The 23,000-nt window shown below is 47.1% G+C and overlaps 1 protein-coding gene across 2 annotated transcripts; it reads left to right on the top strand.

Annotated features, from left to right (window-relative positions):
- Positions 1 to 2,486: 2,486 nt before the first annotated feature.
- On the top strand, positions 2,487 to 19,630 carry CD36 (CD36 molecule). 2 transcript variants are annotated; one of them, XM_061567076.1, is made up of 13 exons: positions 2,487 to 2,541; positions 3,879 to 4,019; positions 4,891 to 5,060; positions 6,751 to 6,895; positions 8,403 to 8,576; positions 9,251 to 9,342; positions 9,844 to 9,893; positions 11,399 to 11,468; positions 12,165 to 12,352; positions 13,149 to 13,267; positions 14,391 to 14,464; positions 15,209 to 15,263; positions 16,560 to 19,630. In XM_061567076.1, the coding sequence occupies exons 2-13, from the start codon at positions 3,894 to 3,896 to the stop codon at positions 16,719 to 16,721; spliced, it is 1,425 nt and encodes a 474-aa protein (XP_061423060.1). In that variant the 5' UTR covers positions 2,487 to 2,541; positions 3,879 to 3,893; the 3' UTR covers positions 16,722 to 19,630. The 2 variants fall into 2 exon arrangements, with proteins under 2 accessions (XP_061423060.1, XP_061423059.1); XM_061567075.1 differs by having other exon boundaries at positions 2,520 to 2,541; positions 3,876 to 4,019.
- Positions 19,631 to 23,000: the final 3,370 nt, after the last annotated feature.

Here is a 23,000-nt window from a genome sequence, read left to right as displayed (position 1 = left end):
CTGTGTCTGTCTGTGTCTGTCTCTGTGTCTGTCTCTGTGTCTGTCTCTGTCTGCTGGTCTGTCTCTGTGTCTGTGTCTGTCTCTGTCTCTGTGTCTGTCTCTGTCTCTGTGTCTGTCTCTGTCCTCTGTGTCTGTCTCTGTCTCTGTGTCTGTCTCTGTGTCTGTGTCTGTCTCTGTCTCTGTGTCTGTCTCTGTGTCTGTCTCTGTGTCTGTGTCCTGTCTCTGGTCTGTCTCTGTGTCTGTCTCTGTGTCTGTGTCTGTCTCTGTCTCTGTGTCTGTCTCTGTGTCTGTCTCTGTCTCTGTGTCTGTCTCTGTCTCTGTGTCTGTCTCTGTGTCTGTGTCTGTCTCTGTGTCTGTGTCTGTTCTCTGTGTCTGTGTCTGTCTCTGTCTCTGTGTCTGTCTGTGCTGTGTCTGTCTCTGTCTCTGTGTCTGTCTCTGGTGTCTCTGCTGTGCTGTCTTGTCTGTCTCTGTCTCTGTGTCTGTCTCTGTCTCTGTGTCTGTCTCTGTGTCTGTGTCTGTCTCTGTGTCTGTGTCTGTCTCTGTGTCTGTGTCTGTCTCTGTCTCTGTGTCTGTCTCTGTGTCTGTGTCTGTCTCTGTCTCTGTGTCTGTCTCTGTCTCTGTGTCTGTCTCTGTGTCTGTGTCTGTCTCTGTCTCTGTCTCTGTGTCTGTCTCTGTGTCTGTCTCTGTCTCTGTGTCTGTCTCTATGTCTGTCTCTGTGTCTGTGTCTGTGTCTGTCTCTGTGTCTGTGTCTGTCTCTGTCTCTGTGTCTGTCTCTGTGTCTGTGTCTGTGTCTGTCTCTGTCTCTGTGTCTGTCTCTGTGTCTGTCTCTGTGTCTGTGTCTGTCTCTGTGTTTGTCTCTGTGTCTGTCTCTGTGTCTGTGTCTGTCTCTGTGTCTGTCTCTGTCTCTGTGTCTGTCTCTGTGTCTGTCTCTGTGTCTGTCCCTGTCTCTGTCTCACTCAACGCCCTGGGCCGTGCCCCGCGGTTCTGCCGTGGTCCATTCCAGCGAAGCTTTCCGCCCAATCTCAGCGATCTTCGCAGCCAATGCGGCGTCTCTGCTTTGTCTGCGTGCCTCCATCTTCATGCAGCGCGCAACGTTTCACAGACACAAGTGTGGAGCCAACCTTGTTGTCGCTCCAAAGCCACGCGAGAGAGCAGGTGGGGCCTTGGAGTTTCTCTCTTCAAAGTCGGTGTTGATTGAACGATGCTGCAAATGTGCAGCCGGATCACGATTACTGTTCCCGTATGTTTTGGTTGTCCCTTCAATTCGGCGTTGTGTTACAGCAGACTTATTGTTCCTGACTTTTGATTTGCCCATATTTAGCCCGAACAAACTTTTTGCAGCCTCCCAAGTCCAGCTCCTCCATGATTTTTCGTGATACATTTTCACTATTTATCATGACTGTCTAGAGAATATTCTGAGCTGTCTCATCGACAAATAACGTGTCCTTACTTTCCATTTCGCCAAGAGGACGGCATGTGTTGTGTTTAAGGCAACACGAAAACTTGCAAGAGGTCGGGCCACTGCGAGACCAGGCTGCCGCCTCCCACCCGCCGGTGGAGCCATCAACAGCACCGTCAGGTCAACGCCAACAAGACAAGAAGACCGGTTGTCCGAATGTCACGCACGAGACATCGAGAGACGGAGACTCAGGCGGCTCGCCCATGACCCCAGAGTGGACCAGGGACCGTCTACCCAAAATTGCCCTGAGATGGACACCGCCGGGCACAAGGAGACCTGGGAGCACCTGGGCGCAAGATCGTGAAGGAGGAGTTGGTTAGCGGTCAGCCTCTCTTGGGCCCAACATGTTGCCGAGGACAGGGAGCAGTGGAGGGAACTCATTGCGGCCTCGTGTCCCACAGGGGATGAAGAGGATGAGCTTATCTAAGAGTAGTGCGACTTTGGACATCCAACACAAACTTTGGGCCGTCTAGCACAGCAAGCCACTTTAGTTTGCGCTCCTTCGGCAGAGCAGGAACAGCAACATTACGCAAACTCCCTCCTAGAGCCATCTCGCCGTGGCCAACAGACCTCAACATCGGCATTTAACTCCTGAACACACTGCCATCAGGCAAGAATAAAAATGTTCACACCAAAACAGTAAATTGCTTCAGCTGTGTGCTTGCTTGCAGTTATAATGGCTGTGGGATGTTATTGATTTTCCAACGTATCCCAATCTACATCATGCACTCACTGCGTGTGTTCAAAATGTCTTGCAAACAATTACAAGCAATGATCTCAACACGTGGATCGATTGTCGCCTCATTCGGAGGTGCTGACATCAGGCGAAATGCTTCGTGGGCTATATGTTCCAAACACTATTATAACGTCTAGCACACGCCATCATGCTTGAATAATAACACCATGGCGTTCCCCTGTAATTGCCAATGGCTGCCTGGCTCAGAAATGTTACCGATAAGAGGAAGACCTTCGCTCTCAGCCTGCCGTGTTGTTTGACTGCCATCAGCACCTGTCTATAAGAAGGGGTGTCGGCCAGTTCATACCCATTCGTGTTCCTGAACTCCCCGATCATCGTAAAACAGGTAAACCGATTCACACAATTCTAGTTCACACAAAGAATTATGTAACTTTTTTTAAAGTTGTCTGAATACTCTCGTTTGCACGTTTTATGTCAGGGGTGACATAACTCATGGGACTGTTATCATTTTTTTAACAATGCATAGTTGTTTTTGAGCAAATGTGCAGAGTTCATTCAAACCAAAGCGCATCGCATAGCTGGTTAGCCTGGTGGTGGGCACGAGGCTCGCCAGCAAGGCGACTTTCGTGGAGTTATTCCTGCAGGGGTGTCGCTCCATCTGCTGCCTTCCAGATGACTTTCCCTTCGTGTGTGGGGGTGGGGGTTTCCTCTCGTTTGTTAGCTCGTGTCGTTTTTTTTATTATTTCTTGCCGGCGCTATGAAATGTTTCGCGTTTAAATGCCACGCAGTACAAACACGAAGCGTGATTCGTAATAGGTAGGTTTTTTTGGGCGGGGGGGGGGGGCTGGTCGCGTAGCCAATTGATAAAGTTGTCACGTGAACAAACGTGACAACGTTGTTGATGCTGTTGCTGCTGCTTCTTCAAGCAGCAACCACCGGCTGTGGTGTTGGAGAGAAATCCGCACGCGGCGAACCACGTGGCTGCGACATTGCCTCGGAGTTCGAGCGAGCATCATCACACAGCGGCTTCCTTTAGGGGGGCGGGACTCGGTAGCCCATCTCACAAGTGGGGGGCCATGTGGGCGGGGGCTAGGGATGGGTGAGCGACGGAGGGGGGGGGGGCTGTCAGTGAGGGGGGGGGGGGGCTTTGCGTTACTTGGCGGTCAGATTTCGGTAGAAGTCTGCGCAACTTTGCGGCGACTCGTGGGTACCCTTTGTGCTTCTCACGGCGCGCTGCTCGACCCGAGAATGACCTCCTCGTGTCTCTCGTCTCGAGCTCTTATTAACAAACTTAACAAACCCCAAAAAACACCTTCAATTCAAGGATCGCGTTTAGTCTTATCGACTGCAACTTTTGATCGTGCTGCTGCTGCTGCTGTTGTTGTTGCTGGCTGTTGAACATTTGAAACGTGTGCTGAACAACAAATGTGTTTAAAATGTCATAATAATGGTGGACGAAGATTAAACATCTTGAGAATAAAATTGTTAACACGTCGGCTTTCGCGACCAAATCTGGCTGTCGCCTGATGAAGCTAGTTGTACTTACTGGCGAAACGTCGTACTCAAGATTGTAAATGTTGTGGCTTTGCTCTCCAACACACCGGTTAGTGCTGCACGAGTGACGAATTGGCCACGTTCTGTTGACGTGACAGCCCTTGCTGGTTGGCTGCCATCCGGGTTGTCACCGAGCAGTCTCCGGGTTGTCTGCCACACAAACAGCAGCAGCGAGTGGGGACAATGGGCGGCTGCTGCTCTCCCAAGTGTCGCCTCGTCAGCGGCTTGGTCGTCTCGGCGCTCGTGCTGGTGCTGGGAGGAGTCCTCATCCCCATCGGAGACCACATCATCAGCTCCACGGTCACGGAGGTCGGTGTGCGCCAGTGGAGACGCACGCCAACACCAGCGCGTGCGTGTGTGTACGTGTGTGTGTACGTATGTGTGTGCGTGTGTGTGTGCGTGTGTGTACGTGCGTATGTGTACGTGTGTGTGTACGTGCGCGCGTGTGTGTGCGTGCGTGTTTGTGTGTGCGTGTCTGTTGGGGAGCGGTGGTACAGCGGTGAGCGACGCTGCGCTATGAACCCAACGACCCGGGTTTGATTCGCGCTCGCGAACAACACCGGTGACGATTATCCTGGGCCTCCCCTAGGTCGGTTCGGCCTCAAATGAGTACCTAGGTGCGATGTGTAGTCAATATCGCCACTGGGGAGACAAAGGCGGTCGGCGGTGGTGCTGGCCACCCACTCCCACGTGTGCCGTGACGGCCGTCATAGGTTGTTCGCTTACAGCACTTGTCCCAACAGTCTGTTAAGGCTATACGGGGGTTCTTTGTCTTTGACGTTTATAAATGTGAACGCACGCACGTGAACGTACGCGCGTGGATGCGATTGGGTGCGCTTTGAGGCGAGGAGCATCTCGTTGGCGAATTCCCGTGCAACACGTGCAGGCAGTCCTCGTTTAGCGCGCTATTTGACGCGTTAAGTGAAAACTGTTTCCCTTATAAGTAATGTAACGGTAACGTTTGGCGCTATGCAAAGTGGTACTCGTTTTATCGACCTCGCAGGGATGAGCCGTGTCAACCTCTAGCGAGGATTTGAACTCGCGAGCAATTGCGAGCTGCTCGATCTCCAGCTGAGCCACTTCGCTAATACTGGAGTAAGTTCCTGTAGATGTGCCACATTGTGGAAGAGACAACGCTTCTCTATCACGGAAACCAAACATACTTCTCTTCTGTTCATAGGAGGCCGTGCTCATCAATGGTACCGTGGCATTTGATGCATGGGTCCAGTCCCCCAGCGATGTCTACCGCCAGTTCTGGTTCTTCAACGTGACCAACTCAGAAGAGTTCTCGCTGCAAAGTAATTCCAGCGTGAAGCCCAAACTCAAGCAGCTAGGGCCCTACACGTACAAGTGAGTCCCGAACTGCACCAGCAAACCAAACATCGCAGCACCAGACACGCTGGGCCTGACGCAAGGGACAGTGAGAACGACAGACACCAAGCCCAAGCAGCCCTTTGCACACTTCACGCGTTAGTGAAATTATATGGTTGTTTATCTAATGATGAAAGGCTTATCTAAAATGAGTATAATTTCACCAATACAGACGAAACGGTGTGACGTGCTGCCAAGTGAAGAGAGTTCTAACGCTAGAAACATTTGTCCGCACATTTAGGCAACATTCTGAAAATGGCGGTAGAGATTGTCAAATGGTGATACCGAAAAATACAAACTTTGTCCGACGATTTTTACAGCTGAATGTGGAACATCGACAGTGGTTGGTGCACTGGGCTACGGACCGAACGATCCAAAAGTTTGATTCCTGCGAACAGCTAAAATCAGTGACATGTGAACTGGATCCGGGCCTCTCTCTTCACCAACCTACGCTGACCGGCAATGTTCAATTTTCCATGATGATGATGATGATAAAAAAAACAACCCTCAATAACGAACAGTGCCTTATGGAAGGCAATATAAAAAAAATGACATTATAAGCTGCACGTGTGCTAAAGCGGGTCTTTCTTTCCACTAACTTTACCCCTGAAATAGCCCAGTCTTTTCTATGAATGGGGTCTTTGGGGGAAGTCACCCGATTCGTCTATTTTAGGAGAGAAACGAAGATTATTGTTTTTTTGTAATATTAATGTAGGACCATTTTTTGTATGCTTCGAATGTCGGGAACCACCCCAACTCCCGTTGGGAGGACCTTAGGTCAGCGTTGTGACCTTAGGTCAGAGTTGTGACCTTTGCCCAGGAAGAGTCTGTTCATTAGTTGTCTTTGTGCAGTGGCTATGGCGCGCACAGGTACCATCTTATAAAGCAGTGAACCATCTTTCCCCACCTGACATCGTTGGCTTACTGCGCCCAGATGTCCCCCCCCCTCAAGGTCCCTAAGATCTGGTGATGCAGATCTTCTTTACATTCTGTGGACATTATAAAAAAAATGCGCCTTAGAACCTATTTATACGCTTCTGCTTATTACGCTTTTAGTTCATTTAATAAATGGAGTATAATATAAAATAATTAACCAGGATTTTCAGGTGGGAGGGCAACCCCTCCAGCAATGAAAAACGATATGAATTGTTAGTACGTAAGGAGTTGTTAGTCAGTAAGGACTTGTCCCTTGCTTTTTATTCGACGCGTGTGCGGCGATGGCACAGCCATCGATCGAGGGTCGAATTCGAACCGCGTGGTGTGATCGGCATCGCGCTCGCTGAAGGTGAATGCCTTCAGGGAAGTCGTGGACTGGACACGCAACTGCGCACAATTCTGTGAGTCACTTATAACTGCTTTGCCGTTACTTATTGCCAATTATGGACTCAGACTATTGTCCTATCATCTCATAGAGTCCCTGGCACGTAATCATATGCTACACAGTGGCAGTGGGGGTCGCAAAATGCCGATTTATTACTAATAAACCCCAATGATCCGATCGAAATTAGGGATTTTGATGGGATCATTGGGGGGGAACGTGCCCCCCCACCACCGGCTCCGCCAGTGGCTGCTGCTGTGTCTGCTTTGAGATCCTAGATGAAAAGCCACTATATATAGATGGACTTATTATTATTATTATCTTGTGATGGGGTATTTCCATGTTTTGCAGAGTGCGTCATTTAGCCAAGGACAACCTGGAGTACCATCCGAACGACAGCGTGTCGTACGTGCTACCGCAACAAGCCATCTTCCTGCGGGACATGTCTGTGGGACCCGAGGAAGACTTGATCACGTCCATTAACATGGTGGCTTCTGTAAGAACCATTGATGCGCTCGTTTATTCACCTGCAATAATCACCGAGCCAACAATAGTTGCCAACGCAAGTTAGTTGCCATAGAAACCTATCACCTCTGTTATATGACCATATTTGCTCACATTAATGTATGTAACATCATGTAAATCATTAATAGCATCTTTAACACCAATCTTTGCATTTACAGAATGCAAAGAAATGTCGGTATAGTCAGAAGTAGAAATTGGAATAGAATATCACCAAGATTAGGATTGACTTAATTACAGCAGTTTTTAAAATAATTTCTATTGTTATGTTGTAATAATGTGGTTTTATTCAGTCCAAGTGTCTCCCTGCTCAAACAACGTTAGTATGTTGAACTTCTTTCGCGCTGTACGTAGCCAACCGTGCTAATCGCAGGTGCATGGGAAGGTCAACAAACCAACACACAAACAGCGGTTCTCAAGAAATTAGTTTGCAATCTCGATTCAAAGCGAGCAATACGGCGGAAGTCATCGTCACGATTGGCGGCCCTGCGTAGGTGGCAGTGATGGTCATTTTATATTCCGGTGATGACATTTAGCCTCACCATACGGTGACCACTATTGACTCCCCATACAGTTTAACACGTAGGCTTTCGCGAACAATATTACCCACAATCTAGGTTTTTGGGTTAGTAAATATAAATGTGTCGTTAAACCCGCCACCACCCGACACAGCCAATTTGTAAGGTTTGTCACGTAAAGTAAGTTTACCCATGAGTAAACCCATACAGCTTTCAAACAAATGTAACTCTACATAGCAACACTGAGCCTGAAGTACAGAACACACGGCAAATCTGCCATGAAGGTGCACATACACAGTGCAGGTATCCCTCGATTTTACGAACGTTCGGTTTATGAAATTTCGCATTAACGCAATTGAAACTTTTAAACGAAATCGAAATTTCACTCCGGCCACGGCGCCGTGAGATCGTCGAACGAGAATCACCCCCGGGGAGAATCACCCCGGGGAGGATCACCCCGGGGAGGATCACCCCGGGGAGGCTGCGTCGCCACCCATCCGCGACGGTGCCACGGCGTCCCTGCAGTTCAGCAGGAACGCCTCCACATCGCCTTGCCAGTTCTTCCAACAATGCAGATCTTTTGGCGAGTTCCATGATAAAGTGTTCATTATTTTGTTTCTTTTAGTCAATAATTCCTCCCTCATTTTAATATTCATTTCATTTGTTATCATTTGTGCGCTGTCAGAAGTGATATAGGTGTATCTTTTTTTAGGTTCGGAATTGTAATGACCGTCCGAAACACATCCCTCATTTTTCTTTTCTATTAAATTAAGGGAAAAAGCCGTTCCGATTTACGAAGTTTTTTTTAAACACGTTTTTTTGAAGAACGCATCCCTCCTGTAAATCGAGGGATGCCTGCACTGCACGAATCACATTTGCAGCATCCCTGGCATTACATCAACAGCAACATCTCACGTCGAGACTGTCGTATCTAAAGTGTAAGCCTTCTGTTTGCTCTTTCAGGCGTTGCCTGTCATCATGGGTCTTCCCCAAATTTTAAATGGTATCTACAAGATAACCAACACCAGCATCTTCCATACACGCACAGTTCGAGAGCTTCTCTGGGGATACAAGGATCCCATCCTAGAATCGGTGCCCATCCCCGGCATCGAAAGTACCTTTGGACTCTTTTATCCGGTAAGTTTGAGAATTCACCTTTGTTCAACTCTGCCTTTCCTAGCAATTGGAGGCGCCACGGTGGCAATATGTTAACAACCTGGCCTGATATGCAGTAGGCCGTGAGTTTCATCCCGACCGTGACGCCTGCTGTATATTTGGAGTTTGCGTGTCCCTCTCCTTGTGGTGGCGTGGATTTTCTCCGGGTCCTCTGGGTTTTTCCCTCAACATTTAGAATCAACGTCACGCGCTGAGAGTATTTGGCCGCTATACATTTCCACGTGATGAGCCACTTCGTTGAGCTATCATTTGTGGCCAGATTTCTTCTGAAAAGAGCTACATAGCTCAGTGGGCCTTACCTGTTAAAACAAAATAAAAAATTTTTAATATGGGGGATCTTACACTGTGGTTTTCAAATATGTGTTAAGTGTTACATGGAATGTTTTATTACTTTATTTAAAAATTATACAGTCATTTGTATTTCTCACTAAAAATTGTAACAAAAAGTTGTGCTAGAGTGGGATATTTTAGGGCTGGAACGTAAGTCAGCTTTTAACATGCAAGTCAATGGGAAAACGATGATCGTTTAACGAGTTTTCACTTACCGAGCCATATTCGTGGAACATATTTCGCTTGTTAAGCGAGACGACATGCCTGTTACATTCACGTTGTTGTGCAATGTGATTTCTGTGCAGTACAATGGTTCAAACGATGGAATTTACACCATTTTCACTGGGCAAGGAGACATCAGCAGAGTTGCCATCATCCATGAATGGAAGAATAACAAGTAAGTCCTTTGCAATAATGACGTAATCTACAATGTTTAAGTCAATATTGAGTATAGTACTGTACTGTGAAACTTCTCAAAGCTGGACGGATTTGGGGAGAGTCCCTCCGGTAATGGGTTGTGTCAGACGTCCCGCATAGAATTACGGAATTCATTCAAGTTTATTTGGCAACAAATGTGAAAAAATGCTAAATGAAACCAAGAACACAGAGCAGAGCAGCGCACGCGACATCCAACGTCAAATATTTACCGATTTACATACAACAGAATAAGCGCAGTTCGTGAATGTGGCTGAAAAATTGCCGGTGTACATACACACGCCACCTTCTACCTGTGCACATTCATTGTAGTGCACATTTTTATTTATTTTCGGCAGCCTTAGGGCTTAACCCGAATTCTGGCTTACTCGACCCGGGCTTTGAGAGGCTTTATTGTAATTTCGCAAACGTGTTCACTAAATACATCGTGCTGTCCGACTCTCTTTGTTTTCTTTCATGTCAGGTACATGAACTTTTGGCCGGAAGAATCATGTGACAGAATAAAAGGGACAGGTAAAAATGGAACTGCAACACTGTCGTTTAAACAGACGTCGCAGAAATAGAACTCAGCATCATTTGTGCAAATTCAATTCGGGACAACTCCTTTTATCTGTGGTGATGTGGGGGACCAAAATCACGGATCCTGTTATCCGAATGGATATCCACGTTTCTGTTTATTGCACTTACTATTTAAAACTATAAATATTTGTTTTAATTTACCAGGTTTGGCCCACTGAGCTATTGCAGCTCTTCTCTAGAAGTGACCTGGCCACAAATGATAGCTGAACGACGTGGCTCATTACGTTGAAATTTATAGCAGCAAAATCATTTTCACGCATGTTATTTATAAATGTGGAGGGCAAAACCAGAGGATCCGGAGAAAAATCCACGTGACCACGCGGGGAACATGCAAACTCTGGATATACAGCAGGCGTCAGGGTCAGGGTCGAACCCACGCCCTTCTCCTGTATACTAGGCGAGGTAGTTAACATCTTGCCATCACATAGACAATAGTTCTCGTGCATAATTAGACATTACAATCAGGGCAGAGGTCAACGCAGGGTTTTTTTGTGATTAGATGATAGTCCTTCCCATGCACCTCTGATTAGCACGGTTGGCTACGTACGGTGTGAAATAAGTTCAACATTCATGCGGTACATACAAGGCCAGCACATCAACCTTCCAGGGTTAAAGACACGAGGGACAGTGCATAAGGCTGCCATCGGAATGTGCAATTTTCGTTCTCCGGCTGCCAAAGAAGATGAGCACTTCTGTATGCTCGCTTGAACAAGGAGACACTTCGAGTTCCCACGAGGGCCGTGAAGTCGGTGTGACTCGGAGGAGGCTCCGCGACCAATACCATCCATAATAGAGGGTTTTTTTGGGTTACATCGCGTAAATATATAAATGTGTCGTTAAAACCCGCCACCACCCGACACAGCCAACTAGTAAGGGTTGTCACGTAAACAGAACGTGCCAATTCGTCATTAGTACAGCACTAGTGTGTAGTGTATAGTAGTGTAGTGTATAGTGTAGTGTATAGTGCAATATACTAGTACAGCACACCAGTGTGTTGGAGAGCCAAGCCACAACATTTACAATCTGAGAGTACCACGTTTTGCCAGTAATTACAACTAGCTTCATCAGGCGACAGCCAGATTTGTGGAGAAGTCTACCTGTTTCGTTCCTTATATAATAGAGGCGTAGATGTGGTGACCACGCTTCTGCGCGCTTGCCGTGAAGTCGGCATGCACCGACTATTGACATGCCGTATAGAATAGTGGGGACGGCATTCTCATCGTGGGCGCGATGTGTGCAAGCAAGTAAGCAAGCATTTTGACAAACCAGAAGTGTCTGACAGTTGTCTATTTGATGTTGTTGATTTGTATTCATGGCGAGTGTAGCATTTGTTGTAATCATTAACACATCGTGGCATTTGCCTATCAGTCCTTGCCTAGGCAGGCATTGCCTTTGCACTGCATGTTACACTAGTAAACTAAACTTTGTTGTGTCCACAGATGGATCCAGCTTTCCGCCTTTTTTGAATAAGAAAAATCAACTGGAATTTTTTTCATCTGATGTCTGCAGGTAATAATTTCTTCATACGTGAACCTGTTGTCTGCGCATTTTAATGGTCGCGTTGCTGACACCCACAAATACAACATTTGAAGCGCCGTGTGACAACGTTGTGGGTGGAGTGGTAGCGAGGTTGTGGTGAAATATGGTCAAACAAGGGCTTCATCCAGCAGTGGATTATCAGAGGGCTGTAACAAATGGAAAAGCTGCACATTTTTAAAACCTTACTCATGTACTCACATATTTTTTCGCCATTCAAATCCACCTCCGATTAGCACGGTTGGCTACGTACGGTGCGAAAGAAGTTCAACTTACATACGTACAATCGATCGGAGCAGTAATGCAAAATTAATTGCAAAGTACAGACTGTACAAAGATATAGGGTGCTCTAAATAAATGTGTTCGTTTTCTGACACTTGGAAATTAGGATCTTACTCTTGACCAGAGTATGCATTCGTCCATTGGTCCATCAGGACTGTCAAACATGTAGACAAAGAATACCTATCGACCATCATACCCATTTCGAATTCATTTCCCCTATTCGTGGAAATGTACAACCCCTTTCCAGCTTTCAACTAAACGGCACATTTCCTCTTTTTGTCTTGGATCATTACCGCACGCTGCATAAAATCCCTTTAAATGTGCGATAACCTTTGAAGCGTGGACCTCACGCCCGCGCTCGCCTGGCCGCCCGTGTCCGTCGCCCAGGAATCTGGTCGCGGAATTTCACCAAACGCGAAAACTGAAGGGCATCGACGTGTACCGCTTCCTGCTCCCCACGTCGCTGCTCTCGGCGTCGAATAAGAACACCGCCAACCGCTGCTACTGCACCAAGTACCTCAACCAGACGGGCTGCACGCGTGACGGGGTGCTGGACATCAGCAGCTGCAAAGGCGGTGGGTGGGCTGGCGGGCGCATCGCATCTGGGTCGTGGACCCTCGTGGACGGAGCTAGCCGCTCCTGCTGTGCGAAAGGGGGGGGGGGGGCCTCTGCGGTGGTGAGATGTTAGCTACCTCGCCTGGTGTACAGGAGGTCGTGGATTCTATCCCGACCCCTGCTGTATAGTTGTAGTTTGCGTGTCTCTCTCTCCCCGTGGACGTGTGGATTATTCTCCGGGTCCTCCGGTTTTTCCCCTCCATTTTTTGTATCTCAGAAAATGTAACAATTCTGCACATTTTGTTTGACTTGGATCGTTTGACTTGTCATATTGGGTGGGTTACCTTTGGAGCAGTGCCGTGCGGTATTTATGGATGGCATGCGATGTATAAACATCATCGACTGGGCGCCGCGGTGGCGAGAGGTGAACTCCCTCGCAGGAGGTCGTGGGGTTCGATCCCGACTTTGGCGCCTGTTTATTTGGAGTTTGCTTGTCTCTCTCTGCGTGGTCCTCTGGTTATTCCCTCCGTATTTAGAAACGGCATGCGTTTAGAGTATCTGGCTGCTGTAAATGTCCACGTGATGAGCAAATTTCTTCTGCTATCATTTGTGGCCAAGGCGCTTCTGAAACGGGCTTCCCTTCGTCGAACGCGCCAAAGGGCAGCCCGTTTGCCCACCGCGCCAGCTGGAGCCAGGCAACACTTGGGCATCTGTGGAATTAGAGCTTCATAGCTCATCGAATTCCTCCCGTCTGATTAAAGATTCTGAAATAAAGATGAAATGAGAGTGTACTGTCCCGTGCCTTCCCTGCCTCAGGTGCTCCGGTGTTCATCTCTCTGCCTCATTTCCTGGACGGCAGCAGGGAATATATCGATGATGTGGAAGGTCTGGAACCAAATCGGGAAGAGCACGAAACCTACCTGGACGTGGAGCCGGTAGGGCTAAAGTGACACACTCCCACTGCTCTCACCAGCGCGGCGTTTTGTGGCGGTGACGTGGCCCAGCCGCCAGCTCTCGTTCGACGGCTGTTGCAGCAGAGGCTCACGGCTCGGATCCAGCGGCCGCCCCGTTCAATACCCACGCTGTGCGATGTTCATACTAACACGGCGCTGGTCTCGCCACAGTCGACGTTGAAGATCCCTTGACGTAATCGCGTAGGCCACTGGTGTGTGTGTGTGTACCGGCGTCGGGGTCCAAATTTACCAAATTAATTTCGAAAAAAAAATAATTACTCTATTTGGATTACACTCGGCAGCATCATCTCCCCCCTGCTGGCGGACTAATGCCCCGGCTCACGTTGCGAAATGAGCCTCCATCCTGGTCTCTTGCACTCTCAGCTGGTCAAACTGAATGAACGTGAAACCTCTTGTGGTTGCAGACGCTCCGTCTATTTTTGTAGTGCCCGTTAATGTGCAAGTATGCACAGAAGCAGTCTGCTGTCGTTTTGGTGATGACGTTGATTTGTAGGGGGCAGCTGATCTCAGAATCTTACCATTATCTGTAGAGCCCTAAAACGTGGAAAGTTGAGAGCAACATCTCCTAAGCAATGTGTGACTGCCTATTATAATGCATTTAGTGTTTGTGGAAAAGGACACTTTGCCGCGTATGTCTGTACGTTGAACTTCTTTCGCACCGTACGTAGCCAACTGTGCTCATTGGAGGTGCGGGGGAAGGACAACAACACTAAACACAAAAAGCAGTTCTAAAGAAATGATTTTGTCAATCTAAATGATGATTTAAGAGAGCATAACTCCAGTGGCTTCCTAACATCGGAAGGAAAGAGCGTTCCAGACGGCCGCAGAAGCGCGCCTGAAAGCGCCGCGCGATGACGCGGCGACCGCCGTCTTTGTCCGATGGTCAGCAGCCAGCAGCCGCCGCTGCGAGGATGACCGCAGTTCGCGTGATGGTTTTACGCTCCCTGACGAGATCGGCAAGGTGTTGTGGTTCATTTGTGTCAAGTACGTTGTGCGTGCGACGCGTTGCGACCTTAAAGCAGTGACCCTCCTGGAGGGGCGGCTTGTCCCGGTGATGATAATTGTTGTTTTGTTGATCTCGCAGACGACGGGCATTACCATGAGCGTGACCAAGCGTATACAAATCAACATTCTTCTGCAGCGAGTCGAAAAAATTGAGTAAGTGCTCTTGAGTATACAGTATATACAGGATATGTATTTCTCATTGTATGAGATGGCATTGGGGTTCCAGCCAACATCTGCTCCGTGTTCTAAACCTCACCCTTACAAGTGTGTAGTGCTACACTAAATAGGTTTTTTTTGTTACATATAGTCAGATATTAATATACCGGTAAGAAATATAATCACAATAGAAATATATTAGAAAATTTGCCACTTTTTTGTGGTAATTCTGTTCAATTCTGATGATAAATATGAACGAAACCTTCTACCACGGACAAACGTGTTTTAAAAAGAGCAATTAAAAGTATTACTTTTGTGCAATTAATTTTACTTCATTATATCCGCATTTGACAAATATGTTGTGTGCCTGTGTCCATTTTCCTCTGAGCTCCCCTCAGCCTCATTTCTCTCCTCTCCATTCATCATCGGCGATGGTTTCAGCGTCTATGTTGACAATCCATCGGGCTACCAGTTACTCATTGAGTCCATGCAACGGTCTCAACCGGTTTCATCTCACACTGACTCCCATTTCCTTACCATCAACCGCATCCAAACAACTGAATGGCTGTGTCAGGTGGTGGTGGCGGGTTTAAAGACATTTATATTCACGCGATCTCACCCAAAAACCTCTATTATGGAATATGTTGGTACCGACAGCCTACCGGGTGTTAAACTGATGTCCTATTTGCATTCTGCACTAATGCATTCTGTACATTTGTTGTTTTTTTCCCTACATTTCAGCATTTTCAAAAACGTTCCGCAAGATTACATCTTCCCAATAATCTGGCTAAATGAGGTAAGAGGATGCATGAACCGAGAGCTTCTACTGTAACTAACATTCACAGTAAAACGAATGTTTTGGCATTTTAATATGAGTGTTAGTTTCAAATCCGTGTCTCAGAAAATGTAACAATTTCTGCACATTTTGCTTTTGACTTGGATAGTTTTACTTTTCCTATTGGGTGGTTTACCTATGAAGCAGTGCCGTGCGGTATTTATGGATGGCATGCGATGTATAAACATCATCGACTGGGCGCTGCGGTGGCGAGATGTTAACTCCCTCGCCTGGTATACAGGAGGTCGTGGGTTCGACCCCGACCCAAACACCTGCTGTATATTTGGAGTTTGCATGTTCTCCCCGTGGTCTCGTGGATTTTTCTCTGGGTCGTCCGGGTTTTCCCTCCACATTTAGAATCAACATCACGCGTTTAGAGTGTTTGGCTGCTCGAAATGTCCACATGACAAGCCACGTCATTGAGCTCTCATTTATGTTGTGGCCAGGTCGCTTCTGAAAAAGAGCTACATAGCTCAGTGGCGCCTTACCTGGTAAAATAGAAAAGTCGCCTTGCTCGGGCCTGGCTTGAGAGGAATTACCACCCACAGCCGAATGAGAGTTGTCTTATTTGGTAATGCATAGCATGTAAAATGATGAAATCATCCACCTTTTGAACATGGCGTATTTATCAACATCTACGCTTTTAACTTGCGTGTCATTATTTTCCACTGTAAAAAAATGTTTAGCCAGGCATATATCGCCAAAACAACGTCATTCTCATCGAAAAATATTAATTGCAAGATTAAGAGAAACTGCAGTAAAGTGTAACATAGCATATTATAACATTTTAAATGGTCTCCCGACAATGTTGGTCTACCATCATTGTTTTCCAATCAGGCCTACAATGAATGTGTAGCGTCATTTGCTCATCATCACGCATTCGTTGTGTTTGACAGCAGGGTGGCACAGTGCCTCACGAAGCATCTGGGTTCGACTACTGACTCGGGCACCACTCTGTGTGGAGATTGTGTTCTCTCCCTCTGTTCTCCGTGGGTTTCCTCTGGGTTTTCCAGTTTCTTCCCATAACCAGAAAAACAGACAAAGCAAACAATGTGACCTGCACATTGGCTCAATTGGGATCACACACGACTGTGAAAACTTGGCCGAACCCTCCTGAAAAAAAAGTCCTGAGACTCGGCGAGGTTTTCCCTGGCTAAACAAGCGTAATAACATTCTAATAATACGGAGTTAGAATTAAGTGTTCATCATGAGTGTTCAGAATCTGACGTGTCTTCTCGTGCTCTGCCACGCCGACAGACAGGGACGTTGGGCGATGACTCTGCCAAGGCCTTCCGTGAAGCCCTCACCATTCCCATGCATGCGCTCTACTCTGTGCAGATCACTCTCATGACCCTGGGCAGCATCGGCATCGTCGTTACGCCGATCGTCTACTTCTCTGTCAAGTCGTGTAAACGTTAGCCGAGCAATACCTGGAGCGAGTGGCAATAGCGCGGTGATCACCATGGGAGACAGTGACTTGGGAAAGAGCCGTGGTGGTGGTGGTGGTGGTATGTTATCAGTGCATAAAGGGGACAACTTTAACATTTTTAAGCGATGATTTCCAATGCTTAATGTCATTTTAACACGTAGACTTTCGCGACCAATATCACGTTTCGTAATTGTTTTTTTGGGCTCAGATTGCTCGAACGAAAAGGTGCGCGTCCTAAACCCTGCTCCCACCCAACGCGGCTAAAAGTAATAAATGTGTCACGTTCAAAATAAAAACCCCACAAAGGACGTGCCAATCCCAGGAGTGAAGGCCGCCACTGAAGATTGTGAGACAGCTCCCCGACATCGCGAACGGTGGGCGCTGCTCGAGCACTACGCTACACTCGCTCGGTTGACGGTGACATCGGGGGGGTCACGGGGGTTTTTTCGGGTCACGTTTCGCCTCCCATAGGGACTCCCGCGTGGTTTCGACTAACGTTGACATTTTGATCAACGGTATGTTTAGGGGCCATCCATAAATGACGTCACGCACCTAGGGGGGGTCAGACATTTGTGACGATGTGTGACGAGGGGGAGGGGGGGGGGTTGAGAAATGTGACGTCACATCAAAATGCGTAACTTTAAATAAATATAGACAGCACGTTCTACTTAATTAAATAGACTTTTTTAATAAATGCTTTTTCCTACAACATCAGAGTGCAGCACCACATTAAAAACGCACTACGATGACAATAGATTAAAGCGATTTGAAGCATGTTTTATTTTTTTTGGGGGGTGGGGCAGAGCTTTGTGACGTCATATTTGAGGGGGGGTCTGATTTTTTGTGACGCCGTGTGACGAGGGGAAGGCCAAAAATCGTCCAAAATCGCGTGACGTCATTTATGGACGGCCCCTTACGTCTTTGCACGCGTGGTGCCAATTTCGGTCAATCCGAGCTGAGCCATGCCCACAGCGAATCAAGTAATTCCTCCATGTGACTCGCAGTTATTTCGGTGACGAGTCGTTTTTGTGGAACGGATTTTAAAACGTTAACCGAGGGACTACTCTAATAAATAGGCACGTTTGTCTGCGTGACAACTTTATTCATTCGCTGTGTCGGCTGGAGGAAGGTTTAGGGCACAACGATGTTGACGCCATCTGACCTAAACGTGAATTGTGAATCGCTCTCACGTCACGTCCAACTTTCTCGCTGTGAGGATCTGGAGAGACTGAGCAAATGATCAGATATGTTCGGGGGGTGGGGGGAGGAATGGGAGAGACGCATAATGTGGCAGTTGAAGTTTCTAGGTGGCTGTTTTATATCGTAGACCATATTTGAGATTTTTGTTCATTCATGTAAATAATCATATTTTATATACTGCGTGTTTCCTTCATTCTCGAGATACGAATATAATTTGCGCCCCTCTGAATTGCGTGTTTCGGTTCACCACCTGCCAATGACCGATACGCCATTGTCTTTGGGGACAGCTCGTGTGTGGCACGTGTCTGGCCTTCCTGTTTTCCACTGGCCACATGTGAGCCGTGCTGGGGCCATGCCGTGCCACACCATCGTGGGTCAGGAGGTACGGGTTGTTCTTTTTCCACTGCAGTAGCCGAGCCATGCCGCAGATGTCGAATGCAACGAACGTGTCGAAGGCACGTTTAGATGACGTGGAGACACGGCATTTGAATGGACTAACCCACGCGAATACCCACACTTTCAAGCACTGATATCCACACGCTCTTACACAGTGCACCCACAGACACACTCGTACACACGTGAACACACTCGAACGCACGCACAGCTGCGTGATACAATCGCACCGTTCTTCAGCACCCCCAAGACTCGCTGGGACAAAATGTAATTGATCTTAACTTCGGTGTGCCGACATCACGCCTGCAGAAGATCAAATGCATCTTCTCGAGGCGTGGTGGCATCAGACGCATCGCGCACATCATTAGCACCCTCCCTTGCTCCCCTCCCCCACACTCCAGTGTAGCAGCATCTTTTGGCTCGGGCACGGTACGGGTATTCGCCAGTAGAAAACCGTCACGCACTGGGCTCGGCTCGCGTTGTCTTGTGACTGTCGTCCCACAATGGGTGGTGCTTGACACTCACTCCGGACTGCTCTCTCCCAAGAGCGGATTGGCCCTATCGCCCGCACTGCTTTAAGGTTTAATGGCCTTACTATACTGAACGCAATACACTGCCAAAGTATACAAAACACATATATATAAGAAATGAATGTACACATTGATTAATGTATTGTTGTTGAACAAAAAAGGCGAGCCCCGTTCCGAGTTTCTGGCGATGATGTTACCTGCACCGCTCGGGTGATTGAACCAGACATGGCGTTTTCTGGTGAGTAATTAATTAGTCTTTCAGGAATGCCTTCACCAACCTGCATGCTGGCAAAACCTTCTGGTACTGTACTCCAAAGCTTGCATTGACTCTGTAAGCGTACCGTCCGTTTGTCAATCCACTGCTGGATGAGGGCCTCCGCCACACCTTGCAGGCCATGAGGGATATTTGACCATACTTCACCACTCTGGTCAGTTTGGGTTGGGGAAGATGTGTGTGGGGGGAGGTGTGCAGAGCAGTGGATTTTGCTAAGATCGTCCATCCAGGTGCTATCCAGACTCAAGCCTGCTCAGCTTCCGAGATGTGACGCGACGCCGTGCATTCTGGGTGATTTTCTCATGCACATTGTTTGAGATATACAACCCTTATATGTTCGGAAAAAAAAATGCTCGCCAACCCGCGTATATTCCTAGCTTGTGCTTGTGGGGACAGAATAAATGTCATGCATAACTATATAACTGTATATCATCCTTGTGGGTATGAATTGTATTGTTATACTGATTTAAAATTATTCCGATGTGATTGATTTGTAAACAAATTAAACATGGTATTTTCCTACAACATTTAATTGCGTGTGTTTTATGTTAATATCTCACGAGAAAAAAGCGTATGTAGAGGTGTATGAGCTTTGCATTATTGTACAAATAACATTGGTTAGAATGTATCCAGTCTTAATTTTATACATTGGATTCCACGACCAATGTTATGATTCATATTGTTTTTTTTTTTGGGGGGGGGGGGGGGATAGGTCGTCGTGTAAAAATGTGTGTCGTGAACCCTCCTCCACCCGACACGGCACAGTAAATGAAAGTGTCACGTGACTTGTTAATGCTGGATATCAGAATCGGAATCAGAATATTGATTTCTGCTGCTAGGAGGAATCCGATGAGCTATAAAGCTCTTTTTCACAGATGTCCAGGAGGGGCATGGGGTAAAAACGTTACAACAACAAACAGCACAAAAACACGACAGTAGTGCAAAGGACAAGAAAGGTAAACAAATCAACCACACACAAACGAATACAACACGAAACCATCATACCAGACAAAGCCCACTGAGGTATTCACTTATTGTTCAAAAGCGACCTGGCCGCAAATGACAGGTCAACAAAGTGGCTTCTCATTTGGACACTTTGAGCAGAAAAATAATCGAAAGAGTCTAAACGCACGTTTCTAAATGTGAAGGGGAAACCCGAAGCACCTGGAGAAAGAATCCACGCGACCGCGGGGAGAACACGCAAACTCCAAACATACAGCAGCAGGCGTCAGGGTCCAGGATCGAACCCCCGACCTCCTGCACACCAGGCGAGGACGACAACAGCTCGCCACGTGCTCGCAACCCGTGCCAATGCCGTGAGATACCCCCCCCCCCCCCAGCGCCAGCGGTGCTGCTCTGCTCGCAGTCACACATTTGGCACGTTTGAGTCACGTGGCGCGTATTCATTGGCTGTGCCGAGTGGTGGCGAGGGTTGATGGCACCATTTTTCATGACGATCTCGCCCAGACGAAGCCGATTGTGGATCCAGTCTGAGTCTTTCTCTTCTACTCATGCCGGAGTAAAATGCAATTCTGGCGAGACTTGGTAATAAATGCTTCTTTTGATGTCTAAAAAGTAGAATTGTTGGAGCGTTTTGAAATGCTATACCTGGCCACTTTGTTTTGTCAACCATCTTTACAGACCCAAAATAGTTCACTGATTGTTGTGATCAAAAAGTGTCCAACTTCACCCCACACGCACAGCAAAGAGCAGCAACTCGATTGGTATAGCTGTATTAGAAACATTATTCCATCTGCACGGCCTTTTTAACTGATACTTTAACTCTACTGGGCGTAATATAATGCTGGGAACAAACGGGATTGAATTGCAAAATGTAGTTCTCGCGAACAAAGACATTTCCCTCTGAATAGAGTTAATTTGCTGGTGGTGACATACGATGTATGCAAGTTGAACTTCTTTTGTACCGTACGTAGCCAACCGTGCTAATCAGAGATACGGGGTGAAGGACAATACAATACTCTAGCACTGGTGTAGACCAAATCAGTTTCAAAGACAATGCATATATTATCAAAACATGTTTTGTTTGCATGTTCACCACAGGTACGTGTGGTTAATGCAGACATTATTCTTTGCAAAAGGTTTCTATTTGGTGTTTGAACATCCTAACACAGATGTTTTATTGCCAGACATGGTAAAGCCGATTGTTATTTTTTCAGCACGTGTTCAGTTCAAGCGACCTTTGCACAGCAGAAATATGGGAAATCATCGCTCTGCGGTTTTCAATGTGGCAAGTCCCCAGAGAAGTTCAAGATAAATGGAACCCAATAAATCAACGGATGAAATCAGCAACTGCCGCATTTCAAAAGTAATAAAGTGCATGTGAGCATCAATCAAGGCAAATATTTTCTTTGGCAAATAATGCAAGCAAAGTAGAGAGGCCTGAAGTGCATCAAAATGATGCATCAGCGCTGTTTCGTCAGTCTGCTGTGAACTCGAGAAATGCACCCAACTTCTTGGTTCTTTCGGTAAAGTCACGTAGAATGGAAATAATAAAATAATAAAAATAAAACATAATTAAATAATTATCACGACGTTTCGGCCACAACGCAAGCAGCCGTCCTCTGGTGAAGAACAGGTCTGTCGAGAAGACAGACCTGTTCTGTCGAGAAGACAGACCTGTTCTTCACCTGAGGACGGCTGCTTGCGTTGTGGCCGAAACGTCGTGAGAATTATTTTATTATGTTTTATGTTTATTATTCTATTATTTCCATTCTACGTGACTTTACCGAAAGAACCAAGAAGATGAATTCATGCAGTCACGAAAGCTTTAAATCGAAATGCACCCACTTTGAAGGTTCAGTGATTCTGCACTTGGTCTATTACTATAGTACTGTAGTGAGTCCAACTGAGTCGCAGACGTTGTTCTTCAGAGGCAACACATTGATTTCACAGCACGTATATCATTGGCAATGTGGTACATGGTATCGACTTCATAAGGAAGGATGGGTTGCCAACCCATGACCGGGGTTTGAACTCGCTCCCTGCCAATTGCGAGCCGCTCCCTCGAGCGCCAAGCCACACGAATGCAACGTTCACGCATCGCGCGTGGTCAGCGAAGGAGCCGGTGCTGCGGCACATGGCGTTGTGGCCACTTTGATACAGCGTTCGCACACGAACTGCCCTTTGCTGCCATACACCCAGTGCCGGATTATCCTAGAAGGAATCATGTCTGCATTAACCACAATGCTTGTGGTCAGAATGCAAACAAAACCATACTCTGATAATGTATGCATTGTCCTTGAAACTGATTGGTCCACACCAGAGACAGCTTTCTTTTGAGCCTAGTCCCGAACGGTGTTAGACCAGAGGATGTCAAAAGGCGTACACAATGTGGAAATATTAACACAAGGTAGAGTGAAATTTTAACAGGTAAGACCTACCAAGCTATGTAGCTCTTTTTCAGAAGCAACCTGGCCACAAATAATAGCTCAACCAAGTGGCTTATCACGTGGACATTTATAGCAGCCAAATACTCTAAACGCACGATGTTGATTCTAAATATGGAGGGAAAAACGGGAGGACTCGGAGAAAAATCGACACGACCACGGGGAGAGAGACGCGCAAACTCCAAATACACAGCAGGCGTCAGGGTCGCGATCAAACCCACGACCTCTTGCATGCCAGGCGAGGTAGTTAGCATCTCGCCACCGTGACCAGAGGTAATGACGAAGGGTTTGATAAATATATTTCATTACATATACATATATGATAATAAAATTTGATATTATTTAATACATAATATTTTTAAAATAACAGGTTTCCATCACTTACACTGGTACACATCTGCTGCAGATGATGGTCAGTGCGGTTTGGTTTAAGGAGGTGCCCGGGGCAAGTTCACATATCGCTCG

This window comes from Lethenteron reissneri, chromosome 38, assembly GCF_015708825.2.
Source record: "Lethenteron reissneri isolate LAM-NWPU_2019-01 chromosome 38, ASM1570882v1, whole genome shotgun sequence".
Classification (NCBI taxonomy): domain Eukaryota; kingdom Metazoa; phylum Chordata; class Hyperoartia; order Petromyzontiformes; family Petromyzontidae; genus Lethenteron; species Lethenteron reissneri.
Note: the sequence above shows the minus strand (reverse complement) of the source record. Positions and strands in the feature narration are given on the sequence as shown.